At 39.4% G+C, this 18,718-nt stretch overlaps 4 protein-coding genes across 5 annotated transcripts; 2 read left to right on the top strand and 2 right to left on the bottom strand.

Moving 5' to 3' along the window:
- The first annotated feature begins 204 nt into the window (after nucleotides 1–204).
- On the top strand, nucleotides 205–1,785 carry rps27l (ribosomal protein S27 like). The gene is made up of 4 exons (XM_070830317.1): nucleotides 205–317; nucleotides 985–1,093; nucleotides 1,312–1,422; nucleotides 1,562–1,785. The coding sequence occupies exons 1-4, from the start codon at nucleotides 312–314 to the stop codon at nucleotides 1,588–1,590; spliced, it is 255 nt and encodes an 84-aa protein (XP_070686418.1). The 5' UTR covers nucleotides 205–311; the 3' UTR covers nucleotides 1,591–1,785.
- Nucleotides 1,770–5,819, bottom strand: dnaja (DnaJ heat shock protein family (Hsp40) member A). Of its 2 annotated transcripts, none has more exons than XM_070830314.1 (8): nucleotides 5,804–5,819; nucleotides 5,290–5,430; nucleotides 4,283–4,457; nucleotides 4,068–4,172; nucleotides 3,752–3,979; nucleotides 3,425–3,655; nucleotides 2,499–2,599; nucleotides 1,770–2,412 (listed from the first exon to the last, which is right to left on the bottom strand). In XM_070830314.1, exons 2-8 carry the CDS (start codon nucleotides 5,419–5,421, stop codon nucleotides 2,197–2,199), a joined length of 1,188 nt encoding a protein of 395 aa, XP_070686415.1. In that variant the 5' UTR covers nucleotides 5,422–5,430; nucleotides 5,804–5,819; the 3' UTR covers nucleotides 1,770–2,196. The 2 variants fall into 2 exon arrangements, with proteins under 2 accessions (XP_070686415.1, XP_070686414.1); XM_070830313.1 differs by having other exon boundaries at nucleotides 5,800–5,814.
- On the top strand, nucleotides 5,700–18,309 carry acsbg1 (acyl-CoA synthetase bubblegum family member 1). Its single transcript, XM_070830504.1, has 17 exons — nucleotides 5,700–5,709; nucleotides 5,807–5,981; nucleotides 7,957–8,061; nucleotides 8,719–8,774; nucleotides 8,958–9,226; nucleotides 9,350–9,438; nucleotides 9,650–9,770; nucleotides 9,849–9,929; nucleotides 10,011–10,160; nucleotides 10,303–10,479; nucleotides 10,601–10,782; nucleotides 10,883–11,113; nucleotides 11,207–11,424; nucleotides 12,097–12,236; nucleotides 12,490–12,736; nucleotides 12,861–12,928; nucleotides 18,223–18,309. Exons 1-17 carry the CDS (start codon nucleotides 5,700–5,702, stop codon nucleotides 18,307–18,309), a joined length of 2,406 nt encoding a protein of 801 aa, XP_070686605.1.
- idh3a (isocitrate dehydrogenase (NAD(+)) 3 catalytic subunit alpha) lies at nucleotides 13,399–17,946 on the bottom strand. The gene is made up of 11 exons (XM_070830795.1): nucleotides 17,857–17,946; nucleotides 16,658–16,720; nucleotides 16,450–16,533; nucleotides 16,235–16,349; nucleotides 15,717–15,904; nucleotides 15,322–15,455; nucleotides 15,117–15,219; nucleotides 14,922–14,986; nucleotides 14,393–14,477; nucleotides 14,113–14,265; nucleotides 13,399–14,021 (listed from the first exon to the last, which is right to left on the bottom strand). The coding sequence occupies exons 1-11, from the start codon at nucleotides 17,881–17,883 to the stop codon at nucleotides 13,938–13,940; spliced, it is 1,101 nt and encodes a 366-aa protein (XP_070686896.1). The 5' UTR covers nucleotides 17,884–17,946; the 3' UTR covers nucleotides 13,399–13,937.
- Nucleotides 18,310–18,718: the final 409 nt, after the last annotated feature.

The following is an 18,718-nucleotide window of genomic DNA, read 5'->3' as shown; positions in this document are numbered from 1 at the left end:
ACATATATTAAATTAAACATACAGAACATATTATACATAGTTCTGAAGAGGTGAGTTTTGATTGTTTTTTTTTAAAATATATTGCAATTACAGTTGCATCCTCAGCACTACTATTTTTTATTTCTCTGGCCTAGCTGTCCTCAAAGCTTCACTGAAGGTCTTCCTAAAGTTTTTAAAGTATGTAGCTCAGAGTATCCGGTGATGTCGCAGCTCCCCCCTGCAGGTCTGACAGATCCTGCTGCTGCAGCCCAGACCTGTTGTTGTCCAACCAGCACACGTATGCGCAGCAAAGAAAGCCCAGCGCAGTGAAAATGCCTGTAAGTTTTCCTCTAGTCATTTGTTTTGTCAGGGTCAGCACACAACGCTGCTGGCGTTTGTTCGTGTTTTTTTTGCTGTCACGTCCCCGCTGTCACTCGGTGCAGCTGAGTCCTCGGTGTGAAAAGTTGTGTTTGTTGATGTGCTGCAGCGGCAGCACATGGAGACGAAGCTAACCTAGCTAGCATTATGTTAGCCCTGTGTGGCACACGGGCCACGGCTACTTCCTGAAACCCAACCGTATCCCAGCAGCGGAGTAGACTGGGGCCAAGAAATAGTCTTGGCCTTAACGTTTTCCTCTTGTGCTTTCTTTCACTTTCATTTACACTAATTTTACTTTATTTGTTTTAATTTAACTTATGGCGCAGTGTTTTTTCCATAGTTCATGGTATCGCAAATATGTTAGCTACTATGTGAACTCATCTGTCGTGTTGTCTGTAGATACACGAACGACTTCTTTATCACAGGAGTGGCGTTGTAACTATTAAAGCGATTGCAAGTAATGGAGAAATCTGAAAAATATTGTGCCATAAATAGCTTGATATAATCCTGTAAAAGTCACGGTTGCTCTAACTTGATTTCGTGAACCTGGCTCAGGTCTAATGTTATATAAAACTAAAAATTAAATGTCCAATCTGAATTTTTTTTTTTTTTATTATTCTTTTCCAGCTGGCTAAAGACTTCCTCCACCCCTCCATTGACCTCGAGAGAAGACAACACAAGAAGAAAAGACTTGTCCAGAGTCCCAACTCTTACTTCATGGACGTGAAGTGCCCAGGTATATAAATAGATTAAAGTGCTCCTGGACATGTGATACATGCATGAAGAGCAAATATAGGTGCACTTAAGGCTTGATGAGAGTATTTTAAGCCATTTGTTTGCTCTTTTTCATCACATTACATACAGGCCATGCATGAAAACTAACCTTGAGTACATTTATAGCTTTATATGTTGGGCCTGTTGTTTGTTCACAGTTAGATACTGTATTTTTTGCAGGCTGCTACAAGATCACCACTGTGTTTAGCCATGCACAGACAGTGGTCCTCTGTGTGGGATGTGCAACTGTGTTGTGCCAGCCAAAAGGAGGAAAGGCCAGACTTACAGAGGGTAAAACATCCACAGAACACTTACATTACTAGTGATGCTAATAATGGCATTTAGTCAGAAAGTATCACTACTTTAAGCTGTACACATCCCTAATTTGTAAGTAGAAGGCTTGTCTGACTTTCACTTTTGCTTTTTACAGGTTGCTCCTTCAGGAGAAAGCAACACTAAAAAGGGACTGCACCTTTAATCATGTCTAATTAAGCCATGCTGTTTCAAGTGATTACAATGTAGCTGTGCATTCACTAATGACACTGTACAGAGGTTCAACTTTTATGATCAATTTATAAATTAGTAGAATTTTTTAACATTCAAGATATTTTAAGTGAAATCTTAATAAGCCAATAAAGACAGCTGTTAATAAAGTTGAAGTATTATGGGATTTTTTTTTTTAATGAGAAGTAATCAAAAATGTTTGTCATGACCGAAATTACCTTCACAGAAAGCATACACGCAGTCCTTTCTGAATGAAAAGAAAACATTTGTGCCATAGATTTCTTAGGAAAGATATACATATAAAAGACATGCTTCTTAAATAGATAAGATATAGGACAGTAACACCAAAATACAGTTTTTGATAACTTGGAGAGCACAAATAAAATGTGAAATGAGTGCGCCACTCACACTAAAGATGGAATTGACAACAGCTTTAAACTTTGCATTACTTTGTGAAAACAGTATTTTGAAGGTATGTCCTTCAAAAAAACAAACAAAAACAACAACAAAAAACACCACAAAACCCCAAGCGCACTACAACAGTACTTTCAATGACTACGATCACTGTGTCTGGCATTGCACTCCGCCTCTGGGACTCTCGTCATCTTCCTCATAAACTTCCCTGCTGTAGTTCCTCTCTTGTCTCTGCACATCCACCTCGCACAGTTCCACCTCTTCCACGTCATCAGAAATCATGACGTCCTCCCTGGGAGGAAGCAGCCTTTCCAGCTGGAACATGAGATGCTCTGGGAGCCAGTGTTTATCTGGGAATTCCACCTGCGGGAGAAATTAAAAAAATGAAATGCAAGAATCCGATAAAAGCATTTTAATCCAAAGTTGTGTCACTCTCGTGAAATCTTTACCTCAAACTGAATGAAAAGCTGTCCCCTCTCACAGGGATCCCTGTAAATTGGCATGCCCTCGTTTTCGACACATTTGAGGTCCCCCTGTTTGATTACTTCACCTGTTGATAAAAAGACAGATGCTCGTGAAATTTTCATTACAAATATTGTCAACCACAATAACCAGAACAAGTCAGTGCAGGTGCCTAGCAGGGGTGTACTGCGAAGCAAGTTCTACACAGCCAAGCTTTCTTTGTGTGAGCTGGCTCGAAAAAACCTGAACTTGCCATCGGAGTTAACAGGTCTGACAATGGTGATGATCAAGTGTCTCAGTTAACTCGGGCTTTATTTAATGGACCAACGTGGACCTGATGTTGCAGCTGCACATTCAGAGCACTTTAACTTCTAACTTGATACAACAGATTTAAATGTTGTACTCTGTAGGAGGTGCATTACGGTCTGACAGTGTCGCGTAATGAAGGATACATGAAAATTACTTTAATTTTTTGCCAAATCTAAGTGAAATTAATTTGGCTGTTTGGATGTCATCTACGATTAATATCGATTGATCAGTCTTCTAATCTGCTTCTATTAGCTGCAATACCAGCAGTGTTCCATGGACTTTGCAGCAGATCATGATCAAGCATAGAAACCTGACTCACAGGTCTGCAGTATAGTATAGTAGTATATGACTAGTGTGTGATATTTACAGATTTTCTGCATCACCAACTGAATGCATGTCATTTTTTCTTGAGAATGTACTGCATACAGTTTTCACTTCCATAACTCCACAGGTTAAATTTGCAGCCAAAGTTGGCACAGTGATCCAGCCAGGTTAAAGATAGTCACGTCTGTGTCATTGAAAACCCTTATTGAGGTTCAAACCTCCCTAACTAACCCACTAATCTTGCTTCGTAGAACACCCCTCTGGTGATCTCAATCACTACCTGGCTGTGAGTTGATGACGATCGTTCTGCCGTCTAACGTTTCAATGGTCTTCCTGAAACCACATAAGGCCTCAACAAGTTTGATGTTCATCTTCATTATCAAATTATCTTCCTGTCTCTGGAAAACGGGGTGATCCTTTTGATCCAGCACAATGACTACATCCCCAGGCTCCAGTCCAGGTTCCTGGTCGCCTTCTCCGTGGAATGAAATTTTCTGACTGTCTTTCATACCTGCAAAACACATTCATCTTCAGTTTAGTCTGTGGTATTTACTACAATTAAAAAAAAAAACAAGTATCATGTGGGGGAAAGAAAACAAAAACGTACCTTTGTCAATATGAATTTCAATAATTTTCTTTTTGCGTTCTACTTTCTGTCCATTGCAGCTCTTGCAGCGGTCCTTTGAGTTAAATTTCTCACCCTGTCCCTGGCATTCAGAGCACATGCTTTGGATCTGCTGAATCATGCCTGGCCCAATCTGTTGCACTTTGATTTGTACTCCTTTTCCTTTGCAATTTGAGCATTTCTCCAAGGCGCCCTTCTTACCACCATAACCTGTAATAAACAGGATGTCATTTTAATTTCAATATTTTTTATGTATGTGGGATTTTAAAAACAACAACAACAACACAGTGTGATGTACCTTCACATTTTTCACAAATGACATTCTTCTGAAGTGCAAGCTTCCTGGTGGAGCCTTTGTACATCTCCTCCAGTGTAACAGAGAGCTGATGGACGACATTCTTCCCTACAAGAAATAACACATATTTTTTTAGTTATATAAGCTATAGATATTTAAATATATCAGTTTAAACAGCCTGTTGCTTTAGTACAAATGAGACTAATAAAATGTCTTACCTCTTCTCTCTCTCTGCATCCTTCCTCCACCACCAAAGAACATGTTGAAAATGTCCATTGGGGAGGACCCTCCACTCATGCCTCCCTCTTTTATCGCTTGTTCTCCTCCTTGGTCATACAACGATCTCTTCTCTGGATTTGACAGCACCTCATATGCTTGCGATATAAGCTTGAACTGTGGGAAGTAAAACAAAAACCATGCAGGCACTTTTGAAAACAAGATTGCATTTAAAGCTTTTTATCAATAACAATTGTGGTTTCATGTTTCCTGACTTATAGTCTACATCATTACTATTTGATTACTTGATGTACATTATCAGCATATTTTATGATAATGACACTATATGTGCACGTCTAGCATATGTAATGTGTAAACCATCCCACCAAAATATTTAACCCAAAGAATTAACTACTGTGAAGCGACCATCACAGCAAACCTCTCAAAACACAATTACTTATGTTGATTATTATTCATGTAATTAATGTCATCTGGACTTTAGGAAATCAGGAAATCTGCTGCATTGTCTGCTGCATCTGTGTGTCTGTCTCCTTCAGAATGCACCTTCCCTCATTGATTAGTGTGTGCTACTTTAAATAAGGACCTGTGTCAAACATGAACTCAACAATTAGTTCCATTTACTAAAAAAAACGATAACACCAAGTCATTAGGAACAAACTGATTGAAAAATTGGTGAAGAATTTCAATGATATGTGAGAGTTAGTTGAGAAAATGTAGGTTGGTTACATGAGGGTTTAATATTAAGAAACAGTCTACACATTTAAATGTATTTTAAACATTAATTCCACGGCCTCCCAACATTGTAGCCTGAGGTATTTCACCACAGTGTCAGGAGGTGTCTATACTGAGAAGCTACTAGATCTTTCCAGAAAGTTCCTCTGTCAATTCAACCATGTGTGCAGTTTATAATTAGAAAGAGCCCAGTCCATAACGGGCCACAGGGGCACCCTAAAGGTCTCCACCACCACCACCCATGAGCATAACTCACCCTCTCTCCTTCACTGGGGTTCTTGTCGGGGTGATATTTCAGAGCCAGCTTTCTGTAGGCTTTCTTGATTTCCTCTGCTGAGGATTTGGGCTCGACACCCAGGAGATCGTAGAAACCGGTTTCGTGAACCATGGTGACGACCTACAACAACATAAACCAGGGGGGGAAAAAAAAAAACAAAAACATGAGCATTGTTACATAAAACTGTGACTAATGAGAGGAGCCTGTGCTGCGGGCAGCGAAGCAGCCACATGCCAAGGATGTAGAATTAACATTAGCTAACATTAGCTGCCTGAAACTCCATGCTAGCCCACTGACGTAAGCGTAAACACATTAAAATAATAATACATAAACCGCGAGGAAACGTTATCACAGCTACACGTGTGCTTCAATGGCAATTCATGTCAAGCATGTGCCACGGTAGCTCTTATCACGTTGAGCCTGAATAACACTGTTAAGCGTCTAAGAGCTGCACATTCTCTCATGTCACATTATGTACTGTGTACTTACTGACCAGGTGATGATGGAGTCCCAGCTTTCGCTCGACTTACTCTGAGGCTGGAGGGGGAAGATGGCCGGCTTTATAGTCTCTGCACGGTGGAGAACTTTCTGGAGAGGTCTGAGCAGCAGAGGGACCGGATGTACCGTAGGCTGGGACTGAGTCTAGAAAAGACCAGAGAGCATGTGAGCATGTGGGCTGTATAAGGAAAGAGGACTGGGGGAGGGAAGGGGTGTTGGAGTCTGACAGATCAGCCCAATATAACTGTGCAAAGGTTTTAGGCTGGTATGAGGAAATGCTGCAAAGTAAGAATACTTGTGAAAATATAAAATATAAATGTCTACAGAAGAAAAATGTAAAACCAGTATTTGGTGTGACCACCCTTTGCCTTCAAACCAGCATCAGTTGTTCTCGGTACACTTGCACACAGTTCTTGCAGGAACTCAGAAGGTCGGTTGTTCCAAACATGTTGGACAACTAACCACAGATCTTCTGTGGATGTCGGCTGCCTCTGATCCTTCTGTCTCTTCATGTGATCCCAGACAGACTCGATGATGTTGAGATCAGCGCTCTGTGGGGGCCACACCATCACTTCCAGGACTCCTTGTTCTTCTTAACGCTGAAGATAGTTCCTGATGACATTGCTTGTATGTTTGGAGTCGTTGTCCTGCTGCAGAATGAAGTTGGGGCCAATCAGACGGCCCCCTGATGGTTTTGCATGATGGAGAAGTATCTGCCTGTATTTCTCAGCATTGAGGACACTATTAATCCTGACAAAATCTCCAACTCCATTTGCAGAAATGAAGCCCCAGACTTCACTGTTGCCTGCAGACACTCATTGTACCGCTCTCCAGCCCTTCAGTGAACAAACTGTCTTCTGCTAAAGCCAAATATTTCAAATCGGAGGTTTGGCTTTTTGGCCGCAATTCTTCCATGAAGACCACTTCTGGCCAGACTTCTCTGGACAATAGATGGGTGTACCTGGGTCCCACTGGTTTCTGCTAGTTCTGAGCTGATGGCACTGCTGGACATCTTCCCATTTCAAAGGGAAGGAAGAATAATGTGTCTTTCATCTGCTAAGTGTTCTTAGCTGACCACGGCGTCTACAGTCCTTAATGTTGCCTGTTTCTTTGTGCTTCTTCAAAAGAGCCTGAACAGCACATCTTGAAACACCAGTCTGCTCTGAAATCTTTGTTTTAATTTTATTTATAATGGTAATAATAATAATAATAGTATATGAATAACATGAATAAGTACATGAATAATGTATACCTGCAACATATATAGTCAATAAATCAAATAAATATAGTGGCATAATATTTGCCTAGGAATTATAGTGTAGTTTAAGTGTAAGTATATAGTAACATAAAATGGAAATACTCAGGTAAAGTACCTCAAAACTTTACGTAGGTACAGTACATGAGTAAATGGACTTAGATACATTTTATGACAGCTTAGATGATTTTAAGGAGAGCACTGGAAATAACTTGGTGGAAGGAATAAAGTGTGAAAATAGCCACTGATCCCTGGGCTTAGGTTTCTCCCACACTGCACTAACTTCTAACTGAATAGGAGAAAGTTCAGTATTCCTCCACTTGCTCACAGGGTCCTGCACCGTCACATAACAGCCAGGAATATTACACACCAATGATTGCAGTTGATGATTGTATAACTCCACAATGTATGAGCTGCAGTTGTTACCTTGATTGGGTAATATAAGAGAACTCCAAAATGATTGAAAAGTATCAAAGCGCTTTGAGTGAACTGAGGTTTTCTAAGTGATACTTAAACCTAAGTGATCAATCTCTGGAATACTCAACTCAAATATTAGGCATTTATAATAATTCCTATCAGATATAATCTTGGTTGAAGGTGACATACGTGTAGTATTACTGTAACTTGGGTTTTAACTTTCTGTATGTGATTTAAGGGAGGATAATAAACTGTTTTACATGTGAAAAGATCGAGCTCATTTAAATTCTGGACATGGTCTTGAGTGAGTGAGCGCACACATGGCCTTTCTGACTTGTTTCGCAACCATTAACAATTTCACAGGGCTTGCTGGACTTCAAGTCGTTTTACTTTACCAGTTGCTGGTGCACTTGTCCTGCAAGAGACAATTCTGTGTTTCACATTCGTCAGATTTGGAAAAGTGTCTTTTTTTTTAGGAAATCCGGAGGCTTGGTCCTACAGAACCTGACTACCAGGAGATCTTCAGCTAACAGTATGGAATTCCCTGACGAAGAGAAAGAAGATGATCAACTTCAGACCAAGTAAGCAACCTAAAATTACTTTTTTTCCCCCCATTTTTTTTCTTTCTTTACGGAGGAGGGAGAGCAGATACTATAGTCACATTAAACTACACCAAATATTCTTTCAAGTTCATCTGTATGTTTTTTAATTAAGCTGTGGGGGAAAGTTACAATACTTTTCGATTACGGTTAAATGAACCCGATTCACCTCTTAGCATGCAAATCCCATTGTCTGTATCGAACATTTTAACCCAAGTTGTTCAATGGCTGTTCCTGTCCACTTTGTATTAAAATGGCCCTCTCCCACACTCTATGAATATACATAAGGAATGGAAGCTGAAAGTCAATGTCGTCTCATTTGGCAGTTTACAGAATATGTGGGAAGAAGGTTGGCAACCTTTACTTTAAATTCTTTGGTTAAATAAAACATACTACACATCAAAATAATAGTTTTAATGTGTGAGAGAGCAGTCTTTTCAGCTTTCATTGAATATGCTCAGTCAAACAAAGCCATAGGGCTTCAGCCGTGCCAAACGCCTGACATTGTGTTGGATAAACAATGCAGCTGAAAATTAGACCCATGTGATGAAATGAAAACAACAGTCCAAACCTTTGCCACAAAGTGAGGTGGAGTGTATATGAGCTGTTAGGAGCCCATGTTTCCTCTGTGTGTTGCAGTGCTCAGGAGTCTATGGCACACGAGCAGACAGAGAGGGAAGAGCATTCCTCTATAGGTGAGTTATGTGCACACTGGTCTGCTGAATGAGAGGATCCACTGTGGTGCTGGTGTCATGGTAGAAGTCCTTCATCAGCAGACACTGCTGGTTCTGAATAATACTGAATAACACATACCGCTTTCATTCATCTGTGGGAAGGACTAGGTTTGTTTTTCAGATTTGCTTTTGCCCTCATTCCAGGAAAGAAGAACATACAAGAGGAGTTTGCTGGCACGTCTCTTGCTCCAGCTCATTCTCTTTGGACCACTGACACTAAAGGCTCAGTAAGACTGAGGATAGACGAAGGATGTCCAGAGGAACCTATCACAGTTCACCAAATGTTCAAAGCCTCAGTTGAAAAATATGGCAACATGTATGCACTCGCCAGCAAGAAGAACAACAAATGGGAAAAAATAACTTTCTTAGAGTATTATCAATTCTGCCGGAGAGCAGCCAAGAGCTTTATAAAGGTATTTTATACAAAAAAGAGAACTTATTGTCTGAAGTGCATATACTAACTGCCAAATATTGCGTACTATCAATGGTGAGATTTGTAAAAATGTAAAGACAAAAAAGTTTGTTAATGTGTGCAGCTTGGTTTAGAGCGATTCCATGGAGTGGCAATACTAGGATTCAATTCAGCAGAGTGGTTCTTCTCTGGAGTTGGTGCCATCATGGCCGGGTGAGAAATACACAGTAACAACAACCAGACCTGCATTACACCAAGCACTGACCTCAAAAAGCCTCTACCTGTGTAGATACCCAAATACAACGTATAGTTCTTATTGTGAAGTTATCGTTTCTTTTGTTTGTCACATGCTCCTGCTGCAATGACACATTCACTAACTTGTTTCTTTCTCCTGTGGTAATAATGACCCTAATCCTTCATACAGGGGGATAATGACAGGAATTTATGCCACAAACTCACCAGAGGCTTGTCACTATGTGGCTCTTGAGTCCAAAGCCAACATTATTGTGGTGGAAAACCAAAAGCAATTGGATAAAATCCTGCAGGTACTTATTTAAATATATAAAGGTCTTTACCAACATGCAAAACATGCTGTGGTAAATTTGTAACTCTTGATACTATAGATTCGTCACAGGCTGCCCGATTTGAAAGCCATAGTGCAGTACAGCGGACAACCCCAGCAGAAGATACCCAATCTTTACTCTGTAAGTCCTGCTGCCACCACATGAAATGGTACGGGTCACAGTGACAGGCTATGATGCTGTATGTTGCTGTTTTTGTAATAGTGGGAGGAGTTCATGGAGCTGGCTCTGGATGTTTCTGAGAAAGAAGTGGATGACATTATCAGCAGCCAGAGAGCCAACCAATGCTGCGTCCTGATTTACACGTCTGGCACCACGAGCAAGCCCAAGGGAGTCATGCTCAGTCATGACAATGTAAACTTCCGTGTGGCTACTGTTAATCTGTAGTTATTCAGAGTCAGACGCTGTTCTAACTTATAGGCACATTATTAGATAGTAGGCAAAAGCAGAAAAAAAGTAATCAAGGCTCCTCTCTTAATCTGTGATGAATATTCAGATCACATGGACTGCCAATCACGCCAGCAGAGTCGGGGAAATGCAGTCGGCCGACACTAAACAGGAGTCCCTAGTGAGCTACCTGCCTCTCAGCCACATCGCCGCTCAGATCTATGACCTCTGGACAGGCATCCAGTGGGGTGAGCTGGTATACTTTGCACAGCCAGATGCCTTAAAGGTAAATAAAAATGCCCAGATCATAGAAAATGTTGATATTGTATCTTAATGGTCTGACATCAGGCCTTAAAAGAAAAAAATTGTGAATAGGCAGTTTTCATCATTTTAAACTCTGTATGTAGGGAAGCCTGGTAACAACACTGCGGGAAGTTTGCCCTACATCTCACATGGGTGTCCCACGTGTTTGGGAGAAGATGATGGAGAAGATCAAACAGGGGATTAGTGAGTGTGGATACGTGAAAAGGAAACTGGTGTCGTGGGCAATGTCAGTCAGCCTGGGAGCCAATCAAAAGTGTATGCAAAAGTAAGTGCTGATGAAGCTTGAATTTTGCAAATTTGGGGATTTAAATGATCGCATGAAAAAAACCTAAATATGTAATTAATTATGTTGATTTTTTTTTTAGGGATGAGAAACCATTCCTCTTTTCCGTTGCTGACAGCCTTGTGCTGCAGAAGCTTCGGGCGGAGCTTGGCCTGTCTTGCTGTCAAAAGTTCTTCTCTGGAGCAGCACCGATAAGTACTGAAACAGTGCAGTTTTTCCTAGGCCTGAACATCCGGTTGTATGAGGCATATGGAATGAGTGAGAGCACAGGACCTCACTTTATGTCAGGTCCCAAAGCTTACAAACTGCCAAGGTAAAAATGCAAAGGCCATAACTATTGTATGTAAAGTTTGGCTTAAGTGCTTTTAATCTTGTGAATGAAAAAATATTTTCTTCTCTGACAAAGCTGTGGTAAGGTGGTGCCTGGCTGTCTATACAAAATGGCCCACGTAGACTCTGAGGGAACAGGTGAAATTTGCTTTTGGGGACGTAACATTTTCATGGGTTTCCTCAATATGGACGACAAAATGAGGGAAGCTTTGGATGAAGATGGATGGCTGCACTCTGGAGACCTGGGGAAGATAGACGAAGAAGGTTTCTTGTACATCACAGGGAGAATAAAAGGTAGAGCTATTTAGGCAAATGAGGCTATAGTAAGAATATTGCTTGTCTTACTTTGCCAGTTCATGTTCTGTACATGACCCTCATTTGAGAACATGTTGTTCCATACAGAAAATACGGCTCCATTATCCATTCTCCATTATCTGCCCCTCTCTAAGTTAAGAATGACTTACTTTTAGCTGCTGAAGCTAGATGTCCCTCCATTTGAGTACTACTTGCTCTCAGTGGGTCACACCATCCTCTTGTCCTGTCTAGAGCAGTGGGTAGGCATCAGCGATCCTTGAGTGTTTTAAGTTGTACTTTACAGACAGAACTTTCTGTGTTGGCATTAGTGACTGTTGGTCTGCCTCCTCTGGGTTGCATTGTGGGGTTCCTCAGGGTTCAGTGCTTGGTTTTGAATTTATTTACTATTTACATACCACCACTGGGACATCTCATAAGCCATTTGCTTTGTTGTTTTCTATTTTATTGTTATTAAATTTTTTATGCAATTGCTTATTTTATGAGGTTTTATTGACCACTCTTATTTTTATGGTTTTATGATTAACACTTTGTTTTTACACTATAACACACTTTGTAAACCTCATTTTGAAACTGCTATATAAATAAAGTTTATTATTATTATTATGAGAGATAATCAGCTGTAATGTCAGGATGTCCTCTCTGTCTATTCAGAGTTGATCATCACAGCCGGAGGGGAGAATGTTCCACCTGTTCCCATTGAGGAAGCAGTGAAGAAGGAGCTACCCATCATCAGCAATGCTATGCTTATTGGGGACAAGAGGAAATTCTTGTCAATGCTTCTGACCCTAAAGGTAATCTGACATTAATTTTCATCCAGATAATGGAAAATGGTATGCTGTACTGTATTCTCTGAATGCAACTGTTGTATCCTTGTGCTGTTTTTATTTCCTCCTCCTCTCAAGCTTCCTAATGATTTGTAACAAACCAGGAAGTATAAATAAGGTGAAGCAATTAAACTAAGTTGACATTACTGCAATTGTCCATTATCTCAATGTATCATGATTTATGTGGAACTACAATTCCAGGACTTTAATTGTGTTCCAGTGTTGCAGCAATACAGAGACAATGGAGCCGACAGAGGAGCTGAGTGTGGAGGCCGTGGAGTTTTGCCAACAGCTGGGCAGCCAAGCAACCGAAGTATCTGACATAATTGGAGGAAAAGACAAAGAAGTGTACCGTGCAATTCAAGAGGGAATCAACAGAGTCAACTCTGCAGCCACCTCTAATGCTCAACGCATTCAAAAGTGGACCATTTTAAGAAAGGACTTTTCTGTTTCTGGAGGAGAGCTGGGTAAATTTAGCAGAACATCCAGTAGACAACGTTATTTACTAAAACAGATTATGCTTTTTGCATTGAAAGTCATACAATTTTGAGACCACTAACTATTGCTCAATGTGTTGTCTTCTTGTTACAGGTCCCACAATGAAGCTTCATCGCCCCGTTGTGTTGAAGATGTACCACGACGTCATAGAGAGTATCTATCAAGAATAGTTTCATGTTCCAAGAGAAATGACTGTGTAGTATGTTTAGTATGAAAATCAATAGTCACTTGCATATCTCATTCTTCTGGACGTGCTTGGAATTTAATTATATTACTTGTGTACAAAACGCATAAATAATAGACCATATTTAATTTATTTAAATAATATTTAAGAGGAAATCAAGATCAAGTTTTAAATAGTTAATACTTGTTATGACAATAATCTCTTCACATAGGCTGAAATATTTGTTTCTAATTCCTTTTCGTCTCCAGTCAACAATTTATTTTTACTACTTTAAAAGCATACCAGTTACTGGCATGACAGGATCTAACCCTGTATATTATGTTAACATTTGGTGGTAATCAGTGTTTGGTTTATACCAATTTGGATATAAACATAGACATTACTTTCACAAGGAATCTAATCACAGACCTCCATTGAGGTCACCTTCATTGTAGCTGACAGGGCTTATGACACCCACAAGAGTCATTTGCATAACACTGAATAAGAAGTCTGGCATTACTGATGTCATTGTAATATTTATCTTTCTTTATACATTTGTGATATCTGCAGCAAGAAAAACTGTATGACATGGAAAACAGACTTAGAAACATCTATAAGTTTAACGATAACGAAGCCTGATTATGTTTACATTATTAAAGCCTTAGTCTATATTTTTTTCCAGCACATTAGTGTGAAATATATCCACAAATACAATACATTAGACAAGAGGCCAAATTCAGCCAATAAATAGACAATATCCACCATAGATTGAACAGTTTAGAAGTAAAATGTGTATCACGTACCAGTAACTGTTGGTCAGTAGTTTTAAGACAGTGCTTTGGAGTGTGCAGCGCAATAAAAAATAAAACATTCAGGATCTCAAACTCCTGAGTCTTTTTAAATAGGTATTTTGGTGTAAAATATGCATCATGCATGATACAACATGACATGCTAAAATAAAAAGAGCCATAGTTTAACAATTGACTCGTGACTCCATTAGTATACTTTTAGTCCATATCCCGCACTTTTTGACATATTGCCTCAGTGAACTCTGAGCACTTTGAGTTTCCTCCCAGGTCTTTTGTCAGAACCTTGAAGACAGATAACAAAAAACACATTAAGAATCAGAATGAGAACATTCAACCAAACCTGCACGTCTTCACTTCTTTAAAAGTAGATTACCTTTTTCTCTCGAATGGTGTCAAAGCAACCACTTTCAATCTTCTTGGCGTGGCCATGCAGGCCCATGTGCCGCAGCATCATGACCGCACTGAGCAGCAAGGCGGTGGGGTTGGCCATGTCCTTTCCTGCTATATCCGGGGCAGTTCCATGAACCTGACAGGAGAAATTAATCACAATCCATCATCTTGGTTTGATGTTTCTATAAATGTCAAGTTTCTGAAAAGATACAAACAGGTGATATGGGAGTAACTATGAAATGGGATGCATAAAGAGAACATACCGACTCAAATATGGCAACACCATTGGCGCCAATGTTTCCACTAGGAGTCACTCCAAGACCTCCAATTAGTCCAGCACAAAGATCACTGTAATGGTAATAGATACAGTTACCTTTAGATATACTCTTGTGCGTACACCTTGACCTTGCTAATTAGGCTTCATGTACATAGACGCATAGTTTTTAACTCGTACAATGTTGGTGCTATTTGCCATTGTGTGTCCTCACCTCAAATTAGTCACCTTATCTTTCACTGATGTTAGGTTGTTAAAGTTCACTTTAGCCAAAATATGTTGCCATTGCTACATATTATCGTCTTTTATAATGTCTGGTTTAACACAACAGGTCAGCACCGCACACTCATTTTGAACACACACATGACTACATCATGTACAACAAAACGATACAATGCACAGTTGTATGTACTGGCACACAATGAGTGTGAATGCATTTTCTGGCAAAGTAAAACTGTTGCTATTTGGTACAATTTAATGTTGCACAAGGATAATGGAAAACATGCCATGTATCTTACCTCAAGATGTCTCCGTACAAATTTGGCATCACTAATACATCAAACTGTGTGGGATCCTGTACCATCTGTAAAAACAGGTATCGATAATGCCACTGTTATGTAGGAATGTTAAAGGTGCAACATATCCAGCAAAACATCCGTCTAAAACATGTAGTCACACTCAATAAATTCATAACAAAAGCTATTGGAACTTACATTGAGGCACACAGTATCCAAGTACATCTCAGTGAATTTTACATCTTTGTGCTTTTCAGCAGCCTCTCTGCATTTTCGTAGGAAAAGCCCATCCGACATGCGCCTGTAAACAAAAAAAATACCAACAGAGGACAGACATTTAATTTTAGCAAACAGCTTTAACATGGCAAATTAGTTCAAGTAATTTGTATTGAATACAACTTACATAATGTTGGCCTTATGAACAGCCGTAACACTGGCCCTCTGATTATTTCTGGCATATTCAAAAGCATACTCTGCGATGCGCTGGCTGGCCTCCTCTGTAATGAGCTTAATACTCTGTACAACTCCATCAACAATCTGAAAATATACAAATATAAAGATTCAGGTAAAATCTTTACACTTTAAATAGCGTTTGCCAAAAACAAAATTATTGTAATTCTGATTATCAATTCCTAGACTGGAAAAACAACAAAAGACGATGACATATAATGTTTAGATCTACAGAAAATGAAACTTCCCAACTATACATAGCAAAAAGTAATGAAAAGGTCAAAAAACAAAACTGTAATCAATAAAATGCAACAACTAGACAAATAAAGTGTTGTTAAGGGGTCATACCACATGTTCAATCCCACTGTATTCTCCCTCAGTGTTCTCCCTGATGGTGACCAGGTTCACATCATTGTAGGGAGTCTTGTAGCCCTCAATGGACACACAGGGGCGCACATTAGCATAGAGGTCAAAGGTTTTCCTCAGCAGTAGGTTCATAGAGGGATGGCCAGCAGCTATCGGTGTCTTTAAAGGACCTGCGTATTATTAAGCAATTCAAAATTATTTACAAGTTCATCTGCCAACACAAAAAGAAAAAAATACTTTTCTGCAGGAACACGGTCTAAACCAATGTGCCATGTTTGTATATTTGTAAAAACCTCTTTCCAATACAAAGGATACAATGACATTATCAATATTGCAAAAACTTCACATCTCATAGTTTGCTGTGGGGATAAATTGAGCTAATGCTACAGTACTGGCATTGATAGATAGACTAGTTACTGGTCCTTAGAAAAAAATCACTATTATCATTAACTTTCTGGCATTTTTATTTTAAGTAATTCTAAGTGTATTAAGCAGGCTACCTTTTAGGCCAATTTTGTTCCTGTCCATTGATTCTTTGGCATCAGGAGGGATCATCCACTTGCCACCCGGTCCTTGAATGGCTGTAACATTTCTCTCTTCCCACTGAATGGGTGCCTAGATCAAAGATGTATGTACAAAATTACTAGATCAGCTTACATTATGCAGCTTTTTAAGGTTGTATTTATGATTCTGATTGTAATTCATCAGAACTAACTTTAGCTGCTTCAAATATCTTCATAACAGCAGATGAGATCTCTGGACCAATTCCATCACCAGGGATTAAAGTAACCATGTGCATCTGCGAGGCAGAACAAAGGCATAACATTCAATGATACAAGTGTAATTATGCACTTTAGAGATAGAGTCATAGTTAAATTCAAGGAATAAGTTAGATCAAAATTCTCTAGAGGAAAGATACATACTCCACGGGTGAACGTCCTGGGTTGTAGGGTGTCTTTTTTCAAAGCTCCAACCATACATGACACCTGACAATTAAAAGGGATCAGATTTTTACAGGCAAAAATCAAACTTCTTTTGCTACTGTGCTCACTGGAGGAGTTAAAATACTAAGAGCAGAATCACACAAGAATGACTCATTCATTCATTCATTTAACAGTACAGCATTCTTGATTACCATTATACCAATCATTGGTCGCTGCAGTAAAACTATATGAACATGAAAAGCAGTGCAATTACATCAAACACATAAGGGATTCATGTCTGGATGAACACCATAGATATACAGATGGATAGATAGATATGACCTGGGAGCAATCTGCAAAGGACATTCTGACGAAGGACACTCCAGCAGGAGTTGTCAGTCCTTGTTAAATAGCATGTTAGCTTTGCCAAAAAGGTATTTTTTCAGTGGTTTTGTTCAGTATTAAACAATCAACAAAATAATTAGCCTTAGCTGATAATAAACACCCTCATCCCAAAAGAGGATAGTGTATAGGCCGGAGTCAAGTGCTCAAACAAGAATGTTGTAATTTACTGTAGATGAGCATTAAGCGGAAGCAAGAGGTCACCTTTAGTTTTGAAGCACAGCTGATAGGATTCAGTACATAGTTAAGCTCAGTTGCACAGCAGACGTACATTAACAAATGCGCTCTGCTTTAGAAAAGATGGCCAAACAAAATGCCCATTACAGATATGAATGACAGTACTACTGAGGAACATTGCTAGCCAGCTTAGCTCTTTTCTGAACACAGCGAGGTAGTATGCTGAACTTACTTCCTGTGCCTTGATTTTATCCTTGCCATTGACCGATAAACCCCACTTTTTTAGTAGATTAAGAATCTGTAGATGAGGGACATTGCATATACATTTGTTGCCATGATGTGACTAAAAACTTTAACGTGAGAAATGAGCTATTAACTTTACTTACAATGCAGTGATATGAGAGCATGCTAACTAGCTAAACAGCAGGTCATAGAGTCGGGTTGCTATAGTAACTACAAGCTAGTTAGCTTGGTTGCTACTGTCCCCGCTTTGCCTGCAGTTTTTCACTGTGTGATCGACGGTCATACGACCTGATATAAGTCGATGAATAGAAACACAATGCTACACATGCGTTTGGTGTAGTACTTGTGAAGAAATCGCACATGTTTGCCGTACATACCGCTGACCTCCACGCCTTCCCTGCCATCCTGAGCTAGCCAAGGTCGATGCAGCAGCAGCAGCAGCAGCAGCAGTACTTGTCAAGCTGACTTAAACCACTACACAGGGCGGATTTCCGCTCTGGGTGATTTTCTTCCCGTGTTAAACACGTTTACATATTGGAGAATGTCGTAATTCATGTATATTTCTATTATTTTCTGTTTTATGTGCATTCACGCAGTTTTTTTCATTTCTTCTACAATGCTGAGCAATTTTACATGTATTTGCTCTTACTTCCGGGATTAACACTGAGAATTACATAAGTGACTTTATATTAATCTCAAGTAGTAGTGCGCTACTACACAATGAAGAAACAACACTAAATGCAGGCATCTCAGAGGAATCAAGGATATCTGTTACCATAAATGGAGTAAGGATATATTGTTGGTCAGCTGTATTGATGCTGGTCACATAATTTGCCTCACTTAACACCCATCATGCAAATATAAACCCTGCACATTGTACACACAGTACATAGACATGTATAGATGCAATTACTGTAGCTTAAATAACCAGTATATTAAGTGATCTATTACATCACCCATCCAATATTTATTTCTTTGCATTATTTGTAGGCCTATTTAATTACAATTTACAGAAACTTTTTATTTATATATAGAAATTGCATGTTGTTAGTCATTGTTTTTTCTTATTTACATAATTTAAATTGTCTATGCACCCATTTTCCTACTTAAATGCTCATGTTTCTACATTTATCCTCACCTCATTTTTAACCATTCACCTTAGTTGTCCTTCACCTTTACTGTATGTTTATTTCAATCTTCCCGTAAACTGTTCTTGGCACTGCCTGTGAGTTTACTGAA

Source organism: Pempheris klunzingeri, chromosome 5 (assembly GCF_042242105.1).
Source record: "Pempheris klunzingeri isolate RE-2024b chromosome 5, fPemKlu1.hap1, whole genome shotgun sequence".
NCBI lineage: Eukaryota > Metazoa > Chordata > Actinopteri > Acropomatiformes > Pempheridae > Pempheris > Pempheris klunzingeri.
Note: the sequence above shows the minus strand (reverse complement) of the source record. Positions and strands in the feature narration are given on the sequence as shown.